Below are 15,078 nucleotides of genomic sequence, written 5' to 3'. Positions count from 1 at the left end.
CTGTTCGGACCTGCCCACTATCTCCCCTATCAAATTTGACGAAATCACGCACTGTTGGTATTCCTTATCAGTTCAAATACCTTATAATATGCCTTTTGTTCTAACTGCTGTCTTGCTCTAACTGCCTTTTGTTCGTAGTATGATTTTGCCATTGTGCTCCTCTGTCTTCTGTGTCTCTAGAATGCCTTCTGGTTCAGTCTGGGCTGGTGTATGATCTTCTTCATCCCCAGCATCATCTTCACCATCAAGCTGGCCAAGTATTACAGGAGAATGGACGAGTCTGATGTGTTTGAGTGAGTAGCAGCAGCGCACACAACAACGTTCACACATGCTCGTTAGCCTACTGTAGATCTATTTACACACGCTGTGAAGAAGAGTCACGTTTGATCGTTTTGACTCTGTGTCCCTCTCTGACCGCTCGTTACGTCTGTGTTCCCAGCAACCACATACTGATGAACGACATCCCGCGGGCCCAGATGAAATCCTACTGAGAGGAGAGGAGAGGAGGATGTGCCCTACAGCCTACTGAGAGGAGAGATGACCATGTGCCCTACAGCTTTAAGACTACAGCCTACTGAGAGGAGAGGAGAGGAGGATGTACCCTACAGCCTACTGAGAGGAGAGGAGACAAGGATGTGCCCTACAGCCTACTGAGAGGAGAGGAGATGAGGATGTGTCCTACAGCTTTAAGACTACAGACATGACGGTATCATTGCAATGAAATTGAAATGAAAACAAAATGGTCCAGGACTGCTGACTGAGACGGAAACTGGACCTCAAACGCCCCCAAAAATGCTGACACACATCCTATACCAGCTCTCACCTGCAGGTGGAGAAACACAGCCAATTACCAACAAGGAGGAACAAGAGACAAGGTCAACTACTGCAGTGTGCATTACACACACACACACACACACACACACACACACACACACGCACACACACACACACACACACACACACACACACACACGGACGCACGCACGCACGCACGCGCGTGCACACACACACACACACACACACACACACACACACACACACACACACACAATCTCTGAATTGATCTCAGGGGTGTCACAGGGCATAAGGGAATGTACAGGTATTTGTCTCATCATTTCAAAGAAACATGTGATATACAGTACTGTGCAAAAGTCTTAGGCACATCGAAAAGAAAGAAAGAAATTAAAGTGAAGATGCTTTCTATAAAGAGCAGTTTACTGACACGCTAATGCAGAAAAAATAAACATCGAAGACAAAATGTATATTAAAAAAAGAGTTTTGCACAGTACTGTATATATTTCATTTATTGTATTTCATAAATATTTTGTATCCATGTGAGCCATTATTGCGCTCTGAAAACATGGTGTTGTTGTTTATATTTCATACCTGCTTTTTGTAGAATGGTTGTGATCTCACTTGATGCTCAGAGCCTCAGTCTCCAGTTCTTGCTGGTGTTCAGTGCTCCATAAATGCAGGAATTATGGGTGATTGTGCCAACACCAACCGTCATTTATAACGTGCCAGCCTCTGTTCATTCATATGCCTGTGGGTCCACTCCGGGACTGTGCCAATGGCAAATACACTGAATTCACTCTCTTAATTATACTTGGTACTTGTCTTGGAAATTCATGCACCCTATTTTCTATATAAATCAACAATTCGTGTAATTAATAATAGGTGGTGTCACTGCATACTGTTTGCAATCTGCAATGCAGCTGTAAAATTGTTGTCATCTCCAAAGATATTTTTTTTGTAATAATTATTAGTGATCTTGACTAAAGTGATTCATGATTCTGTGATGATTCAATGTCGCTTGTGTTTATCTCGGTGTTACAGCACTTTATGGTCTTTTTGCCCAGTGTGATCAAATGTGAACATGTCTGCCAGCTGTTGTGAAAGCTACTGTGAGTAAATGTAGTCACTGATCAACTCTGACTTCACTGTGTCTTTTTCTACCTTTTAGCCGTAGCCTCTGATCTGATCTGATGATCTGATCTGATCTGATCTGATCTCAGTCTGTTTCTATTTCCCACACATACACACCATAAAAGAGCTTTTCACGGTGTCTTTTTCTACCTTTTAGCCGTCGCCTCTGATCTGATCTAATCTAATCTGATCTGATCTGATCTCAGTCTGTTTCTATTTCCCACACATACACACCATAAAAGAGCTTTTCACAGTGCACATTCTTAGCCAAGTGTGTCCTATGGCCCAGCGCTAAATTAATTTTTTTACAGTGCACCAAGTGGCCCAGGACCAAATTGAACAACTCCAAAATGATTGAGTACAGTATCATACTACAGTATTATACTACAGTATCATACTACATAACTACAGTATCGTACTACGTCTGTGGTACTGACATATAGACCTCATTAATTTGCACTTTATTTGAATGTGACCTCTGCACTCTGGTTGCCTAGTTAATCAGCTATTTAATCTCTTTTATTGGGAGGGCAGTCATGTTAGGCTATTTGGCTTGCTGGTTAACATAAGAAACTTATGACACAGCGCTGCTGCTTACACAACACTGATTTATTATAAAAATGAGTTTCCAGTCATTTGCATACAAGAAGAGGGTAATAATGGGAGGGTAATTTTCAGCTACTGTTTGAAGATTTATAGTTAAGATTTCTATAATAATATAACCATTGTTCTATTATTAATTAGATACTGTTATCAGATTTTTATTGTATTTTTTTATTACTGTATTATTATTATTTACTACACTTTTATGTAGTAAGTTTTATAATGCAAGAAATGTAGTGTCTCATCCTGGACAGCTGTCCTAACTTAGATTTAGTTTGGAAACCTCAGTGTCGTCATGGTGACAGCACTGAGGTGAAATTCTGATTCTGTCACCCTTGGGTCTAGTCACTAACATGTTTTTCAAATGTGTGAAAGGTCAAAGTTCAAGTGTTTTGTAGTAAATACAGATAGATTTGGTATATTCCCTTTGGCATTTGTGGCAACCCAGATTGGTCAATTGTATCCATGAGGCTGTTATCCCTCGCGCCAATCAGTAAACAAAGTAAACTCCAAATGGTGGAAAAAACAATATGGTATATATACTTTGATGGTCTTGGAGGCAAATACATAGACGATCCATACTCCCATAAGGAAATCGTGGGAGACAAAGACAGAATCAGGGTGGGGGTACTGAAGACAGAGTCTGTCCATCAGTGTCCCTATGGAGGGGGACAAGTGAAATGACAAATTTCTCCCGCAGGGGATCGACAGCATCACAAGAAAGTTGGGCCAAAGAAGACAGCTGTGGTTAGGTCATTTTAGAAGGTGAAAAGTTAAGTCCAGACTTAAGAGCCTCATTAGCTAAGTGTTAAAAGGATCTATTGCAGTTAGCCCTGGGTTAAGTGTGATGAGGACTAAAGACGCAGTCAACACACACAATCAGCTGTTCAGACACAACAGGCCTCGCTTGTTGGGACAGAGCAGCAGATAAACAATGATTATTGTTTACAGGATGGCGTCTAAAAATAGACACAGCATTAGATAAAGACTGATGATTGTTTACAGGATGGCGTCTAAAAATAGACACAGCATTAGATAAAGACTGATGATTGTTTACAGGATGGCGTCTAAAAATAGCCACAGCATTAGATAAAGACTGATGATTGTTTACAGGATGGGGTCTAAAAATAGAACAGGTGAATCGATGGCATCACAACAGCAGTTTGTCTCAGGAGGACCTTGTAATAGGAGAGGCTGGACACAGAGTAACCAACTCAGCATCAAACAAAGAGTGTGTGTGTGTGAGAGAGAGAGAGAGAGAGAGAGAGAGAGAGAGAGAGAGAGAGAGAGAGAGAGAGAGAGAGAGAGAGAGAGAGAGGTGGTCAGGTTAGGTATGACAGGATGTAATGTGACCCTGGTGACTCTGCAGTCTGGGTGCCTTTGGGAGGAGGACTGTGTGTCTTCTATCACCTCCTGCCTCTGACTGACGCTGACAGTGATGATACAGGAATAACTGCCCTCCTCCTCCCTCCACTTACAGCTCAGTTCCACCCCTGTGATTATACCTTCACATCTTCATGGGGAACCTGCCGCTTCGCTGTGACAACCAGCTCCTCTGGCTCCTCAGTTAATAACGTTGCTGGCCTCCCACTGCCTGTAGTGTGGTCAGTTATGTCAGTTAAGAGGAGGAGGCCTCTGATGGAGAAGCTCGGGTAGAGACATTCCTCTCACAGCACAACAGCCAGTGTTCTTCTCATGTGCATGTACACACGCAACTCCTCTGACTGGTTCACCCACCAGACTGCAGCTGGAAGTGATCAGCTCAATCAGGTTCATTATGTCTACTTAGTTCAAATGATAGTTTTGGTTTCAAAACAGCTGTTGACACGTCACAGCTGTCATTTGACGCTTCTGAGGAAGACTGCAGGTGTCAGTCGAAACTGTCAAGGTAAAAGAAAACATCTACTACACATTTGTCTGATTAAAAGAAACAAAAAAGTATCATTGGAAGTAATGGGGGGCAGTGCCTCATGTCATTATGAAGGGAGAGTTGTGTGTGTGCACAAGCAACTTGCACCCATAGATCAGTAGCGTGCTCTTCATTTTGCAAGTCAGATTTAATGGGACAAATGTAATACTTAGCTATACTGGCCATGACATTTCAATTCATTTCCCAATCTTTTTCGGCTTGTAACCCGATTTTGACGTCGCAAAAATCTAGGGACCCGAGACATTCAAATTCCGGTACACCGTTGATAATATCATCAGTGACATCGTCAGTGATGTCACATGTAGCAGTATGCTTCTTTTCCCCCTCAGAATTCTGACTTTAATCTGAGAATTCTGACTTTATTTTCAGAATTCAGACTTTATTCTCAGAATCCTGATTTAAAGTTATAATCTCAAACATTTTCATCTCAAATAAAGAAATAATTCAAGTCACTATCTATCTGATAATGAGCCCATTGACACTGTTTGGATCTCACCTGCAATGACCACTCATCGCCAAAACTGAAATCTTAGAGATGATCACTTTCACTTTAAACTCTGAATTTATACACACACACATATATATACATACACATATATATGTATATTAAGAAAATATATAAAATATATATATAGGCCTATATAATATAATATATATTTATATAAAATATTTTGATAATCAGATATATATATATATATACATACATATACAGGTATACTGTATATATATAACTGATAATCAAAATATTTTGTGATTAATTTAATAGTCGACAACTGACCGATTAATTGTTGCAGCTCTACCTACTACAGTATGCTGCAAGCTGTAAACACTGTAAAACTCAGGAGACCAGGCAGTTTTTTACCTTTAGTTTAATGACATCAGTTCATTCATAACTACTTACACATGTTTTTCAAATACCGCAAAAAAGGAAGGCACCACCAAAACCTCTTCAAAGCCACTTATAAGATGGGACACTGTCAGGCTGACACACACAGGAAGTAGTCCCCTTGTTGACACAAAATCAGAAGCAAAGTTGAAGGCAAACTAAAACCTCTTAACAGTTGAACGGCCTCACCCTCCCAGGCCTGTTTGGGGAAGTCAGGTTGTTCCGGGTGATCGTCAGTTGGGTTGAAACATGTCTAGTGGCAACTGCAACTTTGTGGCTCTGTACCGCTTGTTCAAGTATACCAACTTGTAAGGCAACTATTCGTGTCAACTGAGGCAATCAGCCTCTGAGTCAACAACACTGAGCAGTAAGTTACATTGTTCAAATGAAGACTGGAGAGGACTAGAGCTGTTCCCCACATAGTCAACTGCTTACTTATAAAAGACTGGACTGTACAACAGAGACGAGTCCGTCAGCTCCTGGGCGAGTGGACCTGAGGAGACAGCAGAAATGTGACACCGCTCTGTAAATGAGGAGCAGCACGCTGACAGGCACTCTGATTGTTCTGCCGCATTTCAGACTGACTGACTGAACTCTGTAGAGACTGATTGTGACTGTACGCTGTAGAGACTGACTGTGACTGAACGCTGTAGAGACTGATTGTGACTGAACGCTGTAGAGAGTGACTGTGACTGAACGCTGTAGACTGATTGTGACTGAACGCTGTAGAGACTGATTGTGACTGTACGCTGTAGAGACTGATTGTGACTGAACGCTGTAGAGACTGATTGTGACTGTACGCTGTAGAGACTGACTGTGACTGAACGCTGTAGACTGATTGTGACTGAACGCTGTAGAGACTGATTGTGACTGTACGCTGTAGAGACTGATTGTGACTGAACGCTGTAGAGACTGATTGTGACTGAACGCTGTAGACTGATTGTGACTGAACGCTGTAGAGACTGATTGTGACTGTACGCTGTAGAGACTGATTGTGACTGTACGCTGTAGAGACTGATTGTGACTGTACGCTGTAGAGACTGATTGAGACCATTTACACCTGGCGCTAACATGCGTTTTCTGTGATCAGATTGCAATCAGATTGTATTTTATCACTTCAGCCTGATTCCATTTACACCTGGCATTAACATGCATTTTCTGCAATCTGATTGCAATCAGATTGCAGAAATGGTTGTCCTCTCAATCTGCATAAAGTTGCTGTATCCAGATTGAGAGGACACATTGCATTTACACTTGTGTTCAATGTGTAACACAATGCATCCCTGACCACCTCCGGAGGTGGTTTGGCCGATCAGATTGCAATCCTTCTTCAATGCGTTTTGGGGGTGTTTACACCTGTACTTTCAAGTGATAAAACACAATCTGATTGCAATCTGATCACAGAAACCGCATGTTAGCGCCAGGTGTAAATGGCCTCATTGTGACTGTACGCTGTCGAGAATTCACAGGGCTTCACAGACCCAAACTGTTCTTTCAACTTTTAAGTCATCTTTAAAAAAGAAAGAAAGAAAAACTTACAAAATAAATAGCATTTTGTCTTGGAGGTGGTGCACACAGTTCAGTACAAAAAAAACAACAGCAGCACAAATATTTGACTTTGATGAACATCTGCAGGGTCGACTAACTGAAACAGGCACAATTAACATACGGTAAGGCAGCAAAGAGAGTAAGACTTTACAAGTAGGCACTTAAACATGAAAGATAATCAGAAGGAGTTAACATTCATTTCAACACACATTATTATGTCAATACTTCTATCACAAGTTACGCTACAGAGAATACTGACTGGGTGGGGCAGGAGAAGTGCAAATGCAGTTTCGGAGCATGGAAAAGTTCTTGCAGGGTGAAGACAGAGGGTCTCACATCTCTAATAGCATTAGCTTCACTGTGACCATGAAGGAGATGACCATATGCTGTGTGTGTGTGAGTGTGTGTGTGCGTGTGTGTGTGTGTGTGAGTGCGTGCATGTGGATGTCACGACGCGCCTCGCCCCCGCCCCCACTAGGGGCCCTAACAGAATTACCTTCAAAATTCAATTTGAAGTAGAACTGTGAGTCACTTTACTGGGCACTCGAGGTGGAATGTCCTGTGGGTTGTTGGACGAGGAGGAACGGGGCAGCAGAGTGGGACAAGATGGAGTCACAGGAGAGACATAAAAAAAAGTGAGACGCAGAAGCCGGACAGGCGAGGCGAGGACTATTTTAGTGTCTGCTTTACAGACCGTATATAAAGACTATTGTGTCCTCCTGGTTGAGTCCAGCGAGAAGTTAATGTTTAAGCGTAACTGCTGACTAACATAAAGGAAGAATAGAAAACCAGAAGTGAGCTTGGCAAACTGTGGCTAGAGAAATAAATACGTCACTAAAACAAACATTAGAGAGAGACCAATGTTCCTGAAAACAGTCAATACAATAGATTTGCTCATTGTCTGAGCATCTGAAGCACTTTGACATGATCAGCTGGCTAGAAGAACGACTGGAGAAAGGCAGGCAGCAATGTTTGGCTACGATTAGCAGACATCAACAACTACTTTTATGGCTATGGTGAAGAATATTCTGCACACAGATACTAAAAAACAACAAAATGGGAGTTAGTGAGGATGTATTGATGTATAGTGCAGTTAAACACTATACTGTCAAATATACTACCTGTCAATCAATGGTCTTTGGAATAAAGGCCAAGTGTATTCACTGCAGGTCATAATACAATAACATTCTTATCCATGTGCATGCAACACTATTTGAGATTTAAGAGTTAAATAACATCGCAGATATATACATATTAAGACTTAAAATGAATATAAAGAGGAGTATTTACAAAAGGTAAGATCTTCAGTAGTCATTTTCCTAAATTCTAGTAGTCATACTTCTTCATCTGACTGAGATTACAGATTATTTTCCAGAAATGGTATCACAACAAACATCACAAATAACTGCATTATACTGATATTTTTGATCTGCAATATACTGATATTGTTCTGTTGAGTTGATTGTCATCAAACTAAAAAAAGACACACAGCTTCACCGGCACAGCTAGGCTGGATTATGTGGGATCCTGTTTTGTTATGAGGCCTGTTTTTGCTCTAGATCAATGTGTTACATGTTACTGATTTTATTTTAGGTGTGTGCCGTTTGTTTTTACGTGTTCATGTGAGTCAGACCAGGTTAGCAGGTAGTGCCATCCTGGCCCCTCGGACAGCTGTGTGCGTGCAGGGCTGCTGCTGCTCAGGTGTGTCTGTCATGGCGGTCGTGAAGGTGATGATGTTACCGTGCAGAGCTGAGTCCGTGGTGACGGGCTCGGTAGCGACCGCCCTCGGCTGCTGCTGCGTGGGCTGGCGAGGAGGGGGTGCGGGAGGGGTAAAGGACGGGGACTGGAGGATGTCGGCGTAGCGCTGGCTGGGCTTGGTCTCCCTCTGGAGGACCTTGCTCAGCAGCGGCTTCAAGAGGCCGATGGTCAGCTGCTGGCCGCTCCGGGGCTCCGCGAAGGGAGCAGGCGACGAGGAGGCGGGCGCCGACACGGAGAGAGGGGAGGGGGCGGGCGGGTTCGGGGAGGGGATGTTTTTCAGCAGCAGGTTGAGGATGGCGGTGACGGTGACGTCCTCCGGGCACAGGGCCCACAGCAGGTCCAGGTAGGGGTCCAGGTCTCGGTGCTGGGCCACCTCGCACAGCAGCGTGCTGAAGATCTCCTTGTTGAGCAGCGGGCTCTGCTTGCAGAACCTCTGGGCCACCTGGGTGACGCGCTCCCACTGCCCCGTGGCCATGAGCAGCCGCAGGGCCTGGAGCACGGCGTTGGGCCGCCCGCTGACCAGCAGCAACTCCACCTCCAGGTGCTGGTGGTCTGGGTCTGCTCCCGGGCCGGAGAGGACGGACAGAGCGCGCTTGTAGAGGGGCACGCTGCTCGCCCCGCTCTCCCCGCCTCTCCCGCCAGAGTAGCTCCAGGAGGAGGCCACGGTCAGGCCCAGGGTGGCCGAGCCCTGCTGCTGCTGGGCCAGCTCCAGGAACTCGGGCAGCCAGCCGGGCTGGAACTGAACCAGAGAGCGGCAGAGGAGCTCAAACACAGGCAGGGTCAGATTAGCAGCTGGGAATGTAGAGCTGGCGGGTTTGGGGTTAAAGTTGGCTTTAGGTTTGTCCTTGAGGCTAAGCTTGTGTTTGGGCTCGCCGTTGGTATAGGGGAGGTTGGCTGGGGGGATGCTGGGAGTCTGAGCGGGGGTCAGGACCGTCTTCCACACCTCGGCCGGGGCCCTGCTCGACAGAGAGCCCTCGCCATTGCAGCACAGCTGGAGGGCGCCCTGGGCGGACCTCCACGCCTGGCCGGGGAAGAGGCTGAAGATGGAGTTCAGGTAGAGCAGAGCCTCTCTGTCCAGCTCAGAGGAGAGCAGCCGAGCCACCTCCTGCTGCACCAGACTCTCGCACAACACCTCCACCTCCTTCACACTTCCCCTCACCAGAGTGCCCTTCAGCTCCTCCAGAGAGACCAGAGCCTTCAGCTCGGCCTCCAGAGAGCCCAGCAGCTTGTCCTGCCCCGCCGGACCCCCCCCGCCGCCGCCTCCCAGCTCGGCGCTCTTCTGCCAACCCCCGGGCCCCGCGCTGAGGTAGTTCCTGAGGATGGAGGCTAGCGAGAGGGGAGCCTGGAACCGGCCTTCTTCTTTCAGTATATCCACAGTGAGCCGGGTGCTGCTCAGGCTCCTCTGCTGGTAGTATTTGCAGGCTTCCTCGAAGGCCGCCTCCACCAGGAAGGCTCCGGGCCGGAGGCTCTCCCCCCCCGTGCCGTGAAGAGCGGGCTGGAGCAGCTTGGAGTTGGCGTCCGTCCCCTGGTGCGCCGCCGCCGCCACCACAAACAGCCCCACCTCCGAGAGCAGGTGAGGCGTCTGTCTCTCGGCCGCGTTCACGTACAACAAGCCCCTCCTCTTCAGAGGGATCTTCTCCAGCTCCCTGCCACACTTCAAGTCCACCAGATACAGGGTCTGCCCGACCGTCAGCGCCAGAGCGTCCTGGTACATGTGGAGGCTGTTGCGCGTGCCACAGTTGACCGTGCTGCAGTTGTCTGCCAGTTTGTACACCTGTCGCAGGGTGCCGTCCCGCTGCAGGAGACTCACCCAGCCCGTGCTGAGCAGGAGCAGCAGGCCGCCGCCGGCCGCCGGAGAGACGCCGTGGATCTCTGGCGGTTCGAGGGCCGATAAATATCCTAAACTGTCCGTCACCAACCTCCTAAAGTCGGACTCTTTAACTGAGAGAGAGTCCTTTTTGAGGAGGGGGGCGCTCTTACACGTGCTGCTGACCACGAAGGTGTCGTGCTGAGGGGACCAGGACAGGAAGAATTTGGAGATGCTCAGCGGGGGTTTGTCGTCCTTGGCGTCGGGGAGCAGGTAGACGTTCTCACCTGAGCTGATCACAGTGTAGCGGGGGTTGTTGTGGAGGGCGATCTTCACCCCGCCCAAACTGACCGCCCCCCCCTCCTCCACCTCAAATTCACGTTTGCAAATGCAGTATCTCAAGTTGTTCCTGGTGAGGAGGACAGAGGCGCTCTCCGAGGGTGGCCTCTCCTCACACCAGATGATGAGGTTGGAGCAGGCGGAGACGGACACCACTCTGGCCCGGGGGCTATTGCACAAATCTGAAGTCTGGAGGAGATGCCAGCCTGCTTTGCACTCCTGGAATTTCCAAAACTCTGCTTTCCCATTCTCATACACCACCGCCAGTGTAGCAACAGCAGCTGTGTTTCTGCTGCTGCTGCTGTTGTTGTTGTTGTTGTTATGGTCCAAATACACAATATCCACTATGGGCACGGTTCGTGTGAAGCCCAAATCCAGACGCTTGTGGTTCTGGGCGAGCTGGGCTCTTTCATATTTGTCAAAAGTCACAAGACTCACTTTAGGTTTGCGGAGAATGACATGGAGGTGACGTCCGTCTGGACTCAGGCGCACATCGGACAGACTCGTCTGTCTCAGGATCTCGCTCACTTCCTTACCGCATGTGTAGTCTCCAAAATCCGTCACTTGCTCCAGCACGAGTCGTGCCATGGCTCCAGTGTTCAGTGTGGGAGAGACTAGCCCGCTAGCTGCGGCTCACACACACACACACAGGTCTGAAGTGAAAGGCTAGCTGAACCCAGGGCATCCCGTTAGTTCCTGGGACAGACTTCATCCCGTCACCGTCCATGTCGGCGGATACATCCTCTTCGATAACATTACTCCCATGGCGGTAGATGAGCGGGTCGCCAAACTAGCTAGCTGACAGCAACCGTTAATCAATTTTAATTCTGAATCTAGAAAGGCACTACTTTGGTCATTCCGATACTGTGCTGTGCTAGCACCCCACTCCCCCCCTGACATCACGGGATTACTGATTTCCGGATACCGATGCTGTTTTGCATAAGAGGAGGGGCCACGAGCGAAGAATGACAGCAAAGAGTCTATACGGGCAAAGAGAAGTAGCTGCCGCTGTTGTGTTGGTTCGTCTTCGGTCAAACACGATGACACCACTACCAGGACCAAGATAACTTGAACAGAAAGTACATGTTTTCAATGCAAACAACTTAACAGTGGCAATGTCCATCAATATGGTACTAAGGTAAACCACCTACAACTGCTTTTTTGTTGTCTTGTAGGCTACTGAATCAGCCAAACACAAATTAAATTGACGTTTCAAACTTGGTTTTAAATAAAGCGAACGTTTTCATGACTCAGTCGGGGAGTAGTTGATTAGTAAATTAGTTTCACTCCTTCAGGCACACAGACACTTGACAGTCAATTAAGCTGCAAATGGGGATTGAGATAGTATTTTAATATGAATCAATTAGCCTCAAAGCGAGACTCATCAGTCATTCGTCTCGCGTTGAGGAATCAATATATTTGAAGTGCAGTCGCCTAGATCAGTCATTCCCAACCTATGGCACTATGGCACGCGTACCACCGGTGGTAGTTGCGCCCCCTGCTGGTGGTACTTGGGAGGGATCCCTGGAATCTCAATGTTTTTTTTATGTGAAATAAACCCAACTTTAAAACATGTCGCCTACAGTAATACTGTAGCGATCCAGAGTTACATGTAATGTGGTGAGCAATAGAAGTGTCTCGATTGCAGCTAGGAACTGATGTGTGAGAGTGTTACTGGGGGGGAATACTATGCTTGGGGAAGACTTCCGGTCGGACAGAGCATACGTGAGTCGTCTCCAGATACCGCCAAAAAGAGAAGCAGCTAGCTAGCTATGTGCGTGACAACCGCCAAGAGTTGTAAGATAACTAACTGTGAATAAAGAACCCTGTAGGCTACCAACAAGAAGCCTCATGATTCCATAAATACCAGGAACGCTACAATACTATCAAAATACTAGGCTACTATTAATGAAAATAAGCTTGAGAATTTAAATGGGGTTTAAAATAACTTCCACATTGTTGTTTTTTAGTGTTAGGAACAAAATAAAAAGTTGTTTCTGACGGACACAACTACCTGTTGCGCGTACACAATTAGCTGCTAACGTTACAAGCAAGAAGCTATTGATTACAAGAAAGCAGGCATGTTGCAAAATTGGCAGAAAACGAACTGGAAAGAGACGCAGAGGAGTCCCGCAGCAATGAAGTTCAACAAGCGAACGAGGAGGACAGGTCAGTGAAACGAGCACAAGCCAGAAGCGCAAGAGCGGTTTGCAGCCACATGCCTTCCACAAACAAACGACGCAAACAAACAGTGCGCAAATACAACTCCAGTTACATAGGGTTAGGATTCAGCTGCCCAGGCAACAGTGCGGGCTGAGCAGGACCGTTTAATTGAGTTGTCTTGTGACGAAACACTGAAGCCTGCTTTCATAAAGTTGTTGGACTTTTGGATAAAGCAACACAGAGAATACCCTGCCCTGTCTGACAAAGCTGTGCACTTTCTCCTTCCTTTTGCGACCACATATCTGTGCAAGAAAGGCTTCTGTTCACTTGTTGCCATCAAAACCAAATACAGAAGCAGGCTGGAATCAATCAATCAATCCAAATGAACAGAGACAGGCACCACATTGGGCGTATGTGAGTTGTCAATGGACATGAACATGGTCTGTATGTATGTGTTTGAATGTTTGAAGTACAATTGTTTGCTGTGTGTGTGTGTGTGTGTGTGTGTGTGTGTGTGTGTGTGTGTGTGTGTGTGTGTGTGACTGAGTTTGTACATTTGTACAAGTACATTTGCTGAAATAAAGTTCTCAATTTTCTCACTTGCTGTGTGAGAATGATACGGTTATGTTCTCATTTACTGAGGTGTATTGTATGAGAATTGTGTGGAAGAGTTTGCTAGTTCTAGTGCTACCCCTTTGTACATTGTGACTGTGGCTGACAAAAGTTAACTATAATAATGTTATTGGGAATAAATGTGCCTCCTGCGTAAACTGTGCAGCTGAATAGACTGTATTTGAACGTCGGTCATATGGTGGTACTTGGAGAGCCAACTAATTTCTCAGGTGGTACTTGGTGTAAAAAGGTTGAGAACCACTGGCCTAGATGTTGAGTCAAGCAGAGTGGGGAGCTTTGACAGCCAACTTGAAGCTAACTGCTAGGCTACAATGTAGCTATGGAAACCACTTTTTTTTTTTACTTTTTCGAGGAGAGAGGCTGCTGCTAGAAAAAATGTGCCATTCTGCTTCATATCACAGATGCGGAAGCATGGTGGGAGTCCCAGAGACCAACTACCAGAACAGAGGTAAAAGTTTTTTTTTTAATTAATTAATTAATTAATAAAACAAATACAATCTTAATTCTCTCAGAGGTAAACAGAACACTTATCACAGAAGGGGTGACTGGGAGGACTTGTCTAAGTGAATTCCTGTCTGCTGTGAAAGCCTCTTTTTGAGCAGCTTCTGAAGCAATGAAGCTGTGCTGGTAGATCTAGATGTAGAGGCAGGCCTGGAGGATCCTCAGATGGACAGGAGGTAGATGTAGAGGCAGGCCTGGAGGATCCTCAGATGGACAGGAGGTGGTAGATGTAGAGGCAGGCCTGGAGGATCCTCAGATGGACAGGAGGTGGTAGATGTAGAGGCAGGCCTGGAGGATCCTCAGATGGACAGGAGGTGGTAGATGTAGAGGCAGGCCTGGAGGATCCTCAGATGGACAGGAGGTGGTAGATGTAGAGGCAGGCCTGGAGGATCCTCAGATGGACAGGAGGTGGTAGATGTAGAGGCAGGTCTGGAGGATCCTCAGATGTGCTGGTAGATGTAGAGGCAGGCCTGGAGGATCCTCAGATGTGCTGGTAGATGTAGAGGCAGGCCTGGAGGATCCTCAGATGGACAGGAGGTAGATGTAGAGGCAGGTCTGGAGGATCCTCAGATGTGCTGGTAGATGTAGAGGCAGGCCTGGAGGATCCTCAGATGGACAGGAGGATATATGTACTAGAGGCAGGCCTGGAGGATCCTCAGATGGACAGGAGGATATTTGTGGTTTGACTGTGTCAATGGTTTGATCTGACCCTGTTCTGTTCTGCTGTGGTATCACACTCGTTAGCAGCCTCTGTGGCCAGCTAACACCAGATAGCTGTTGGAAACCTGCTACTCCCTCTCCTCAGCCTTGGAAGCTGCTGGATTCGCCTGCTGTGTGGTTGAAAGAGGATTTGCTAAGGTATATTTATTGTTGGCAATATGAGAGGCTAGCTTAGCTTAGCCTCGTCCTACCAGCCCGGAAAGCTGCAGATTACATTTCCTTAAGCTGCAGAATCACATTCAGAGCAGAACCGTCACCACTGCT

At 46.5% G+C, this 15,078-nt stretch overlaps 2 protein-coding genes across 2 annotated transcripts in view; one reads left to right on the top strand and one right to left on the bottom strand.

Annotated features, from left to right (window-relative positions):
- prom2 (prominin 2) overlaps positions 1–1,901 on the top strand; it is a 28,185-nt gene extending 26,284 nt beyond the window's left edge. Inside the window, exons 23-24 of the mRNA XM_083658709.1 lie at positions 181–293; positions 440–1,901. Of these exons, the coding sequence (XP_083514835.1) occupies positions 181–293; positions 440–491 (165 nt within the window). The 3' untranslated portion in view covers positions 492–1,901. The remainder of the gene's footprint in view (positions 1–180; positions 294–439) is intronic.
- Positions 1,902–5,346: 3,445 nt separating this feature from the next.
- On the bottom strand, positions 5,347–11,385 carry hps6 (HPS6 biogenesis of lysosomal organelles complex 2 subunit 3; the record flags this gene model as incomplete). The annotated part of the gene is made up of 2 exons (XM_083658055.1): positions 5,347–5,938; positions 6,039–11,385. The coding sequence occupies one exon, from the start codon at positions 11,383–11,385 to the stop codon at positions 8,521–8,523; it is 2,865 nt and encodes a 954-aa protein (XP_083514181.1). The 3' UTR covers positions 5,347–5,938; positions 6,039–8,520.
- Positions 11,386–15,078: the final 3,693 nt, after the last annotated feature.

This window comes from Poromitra crassiceps (genome assembly GCF_964638095.1).
Source record: "Poromitra crassiceps genome assembly, chromosome: 22".
Taxonomy (NCBI): Eukaryota; Metazoa; Chordata; class Actinopteri; order Beryciformes; family Melamphaidae; genus Poromitra; species Poromitra crassiceps.
The sequence above is the reverse complement of the archived record's forward strand: the minus strand, read 5'-3'. Positions and strand labels throughout refer to the sequence as shown.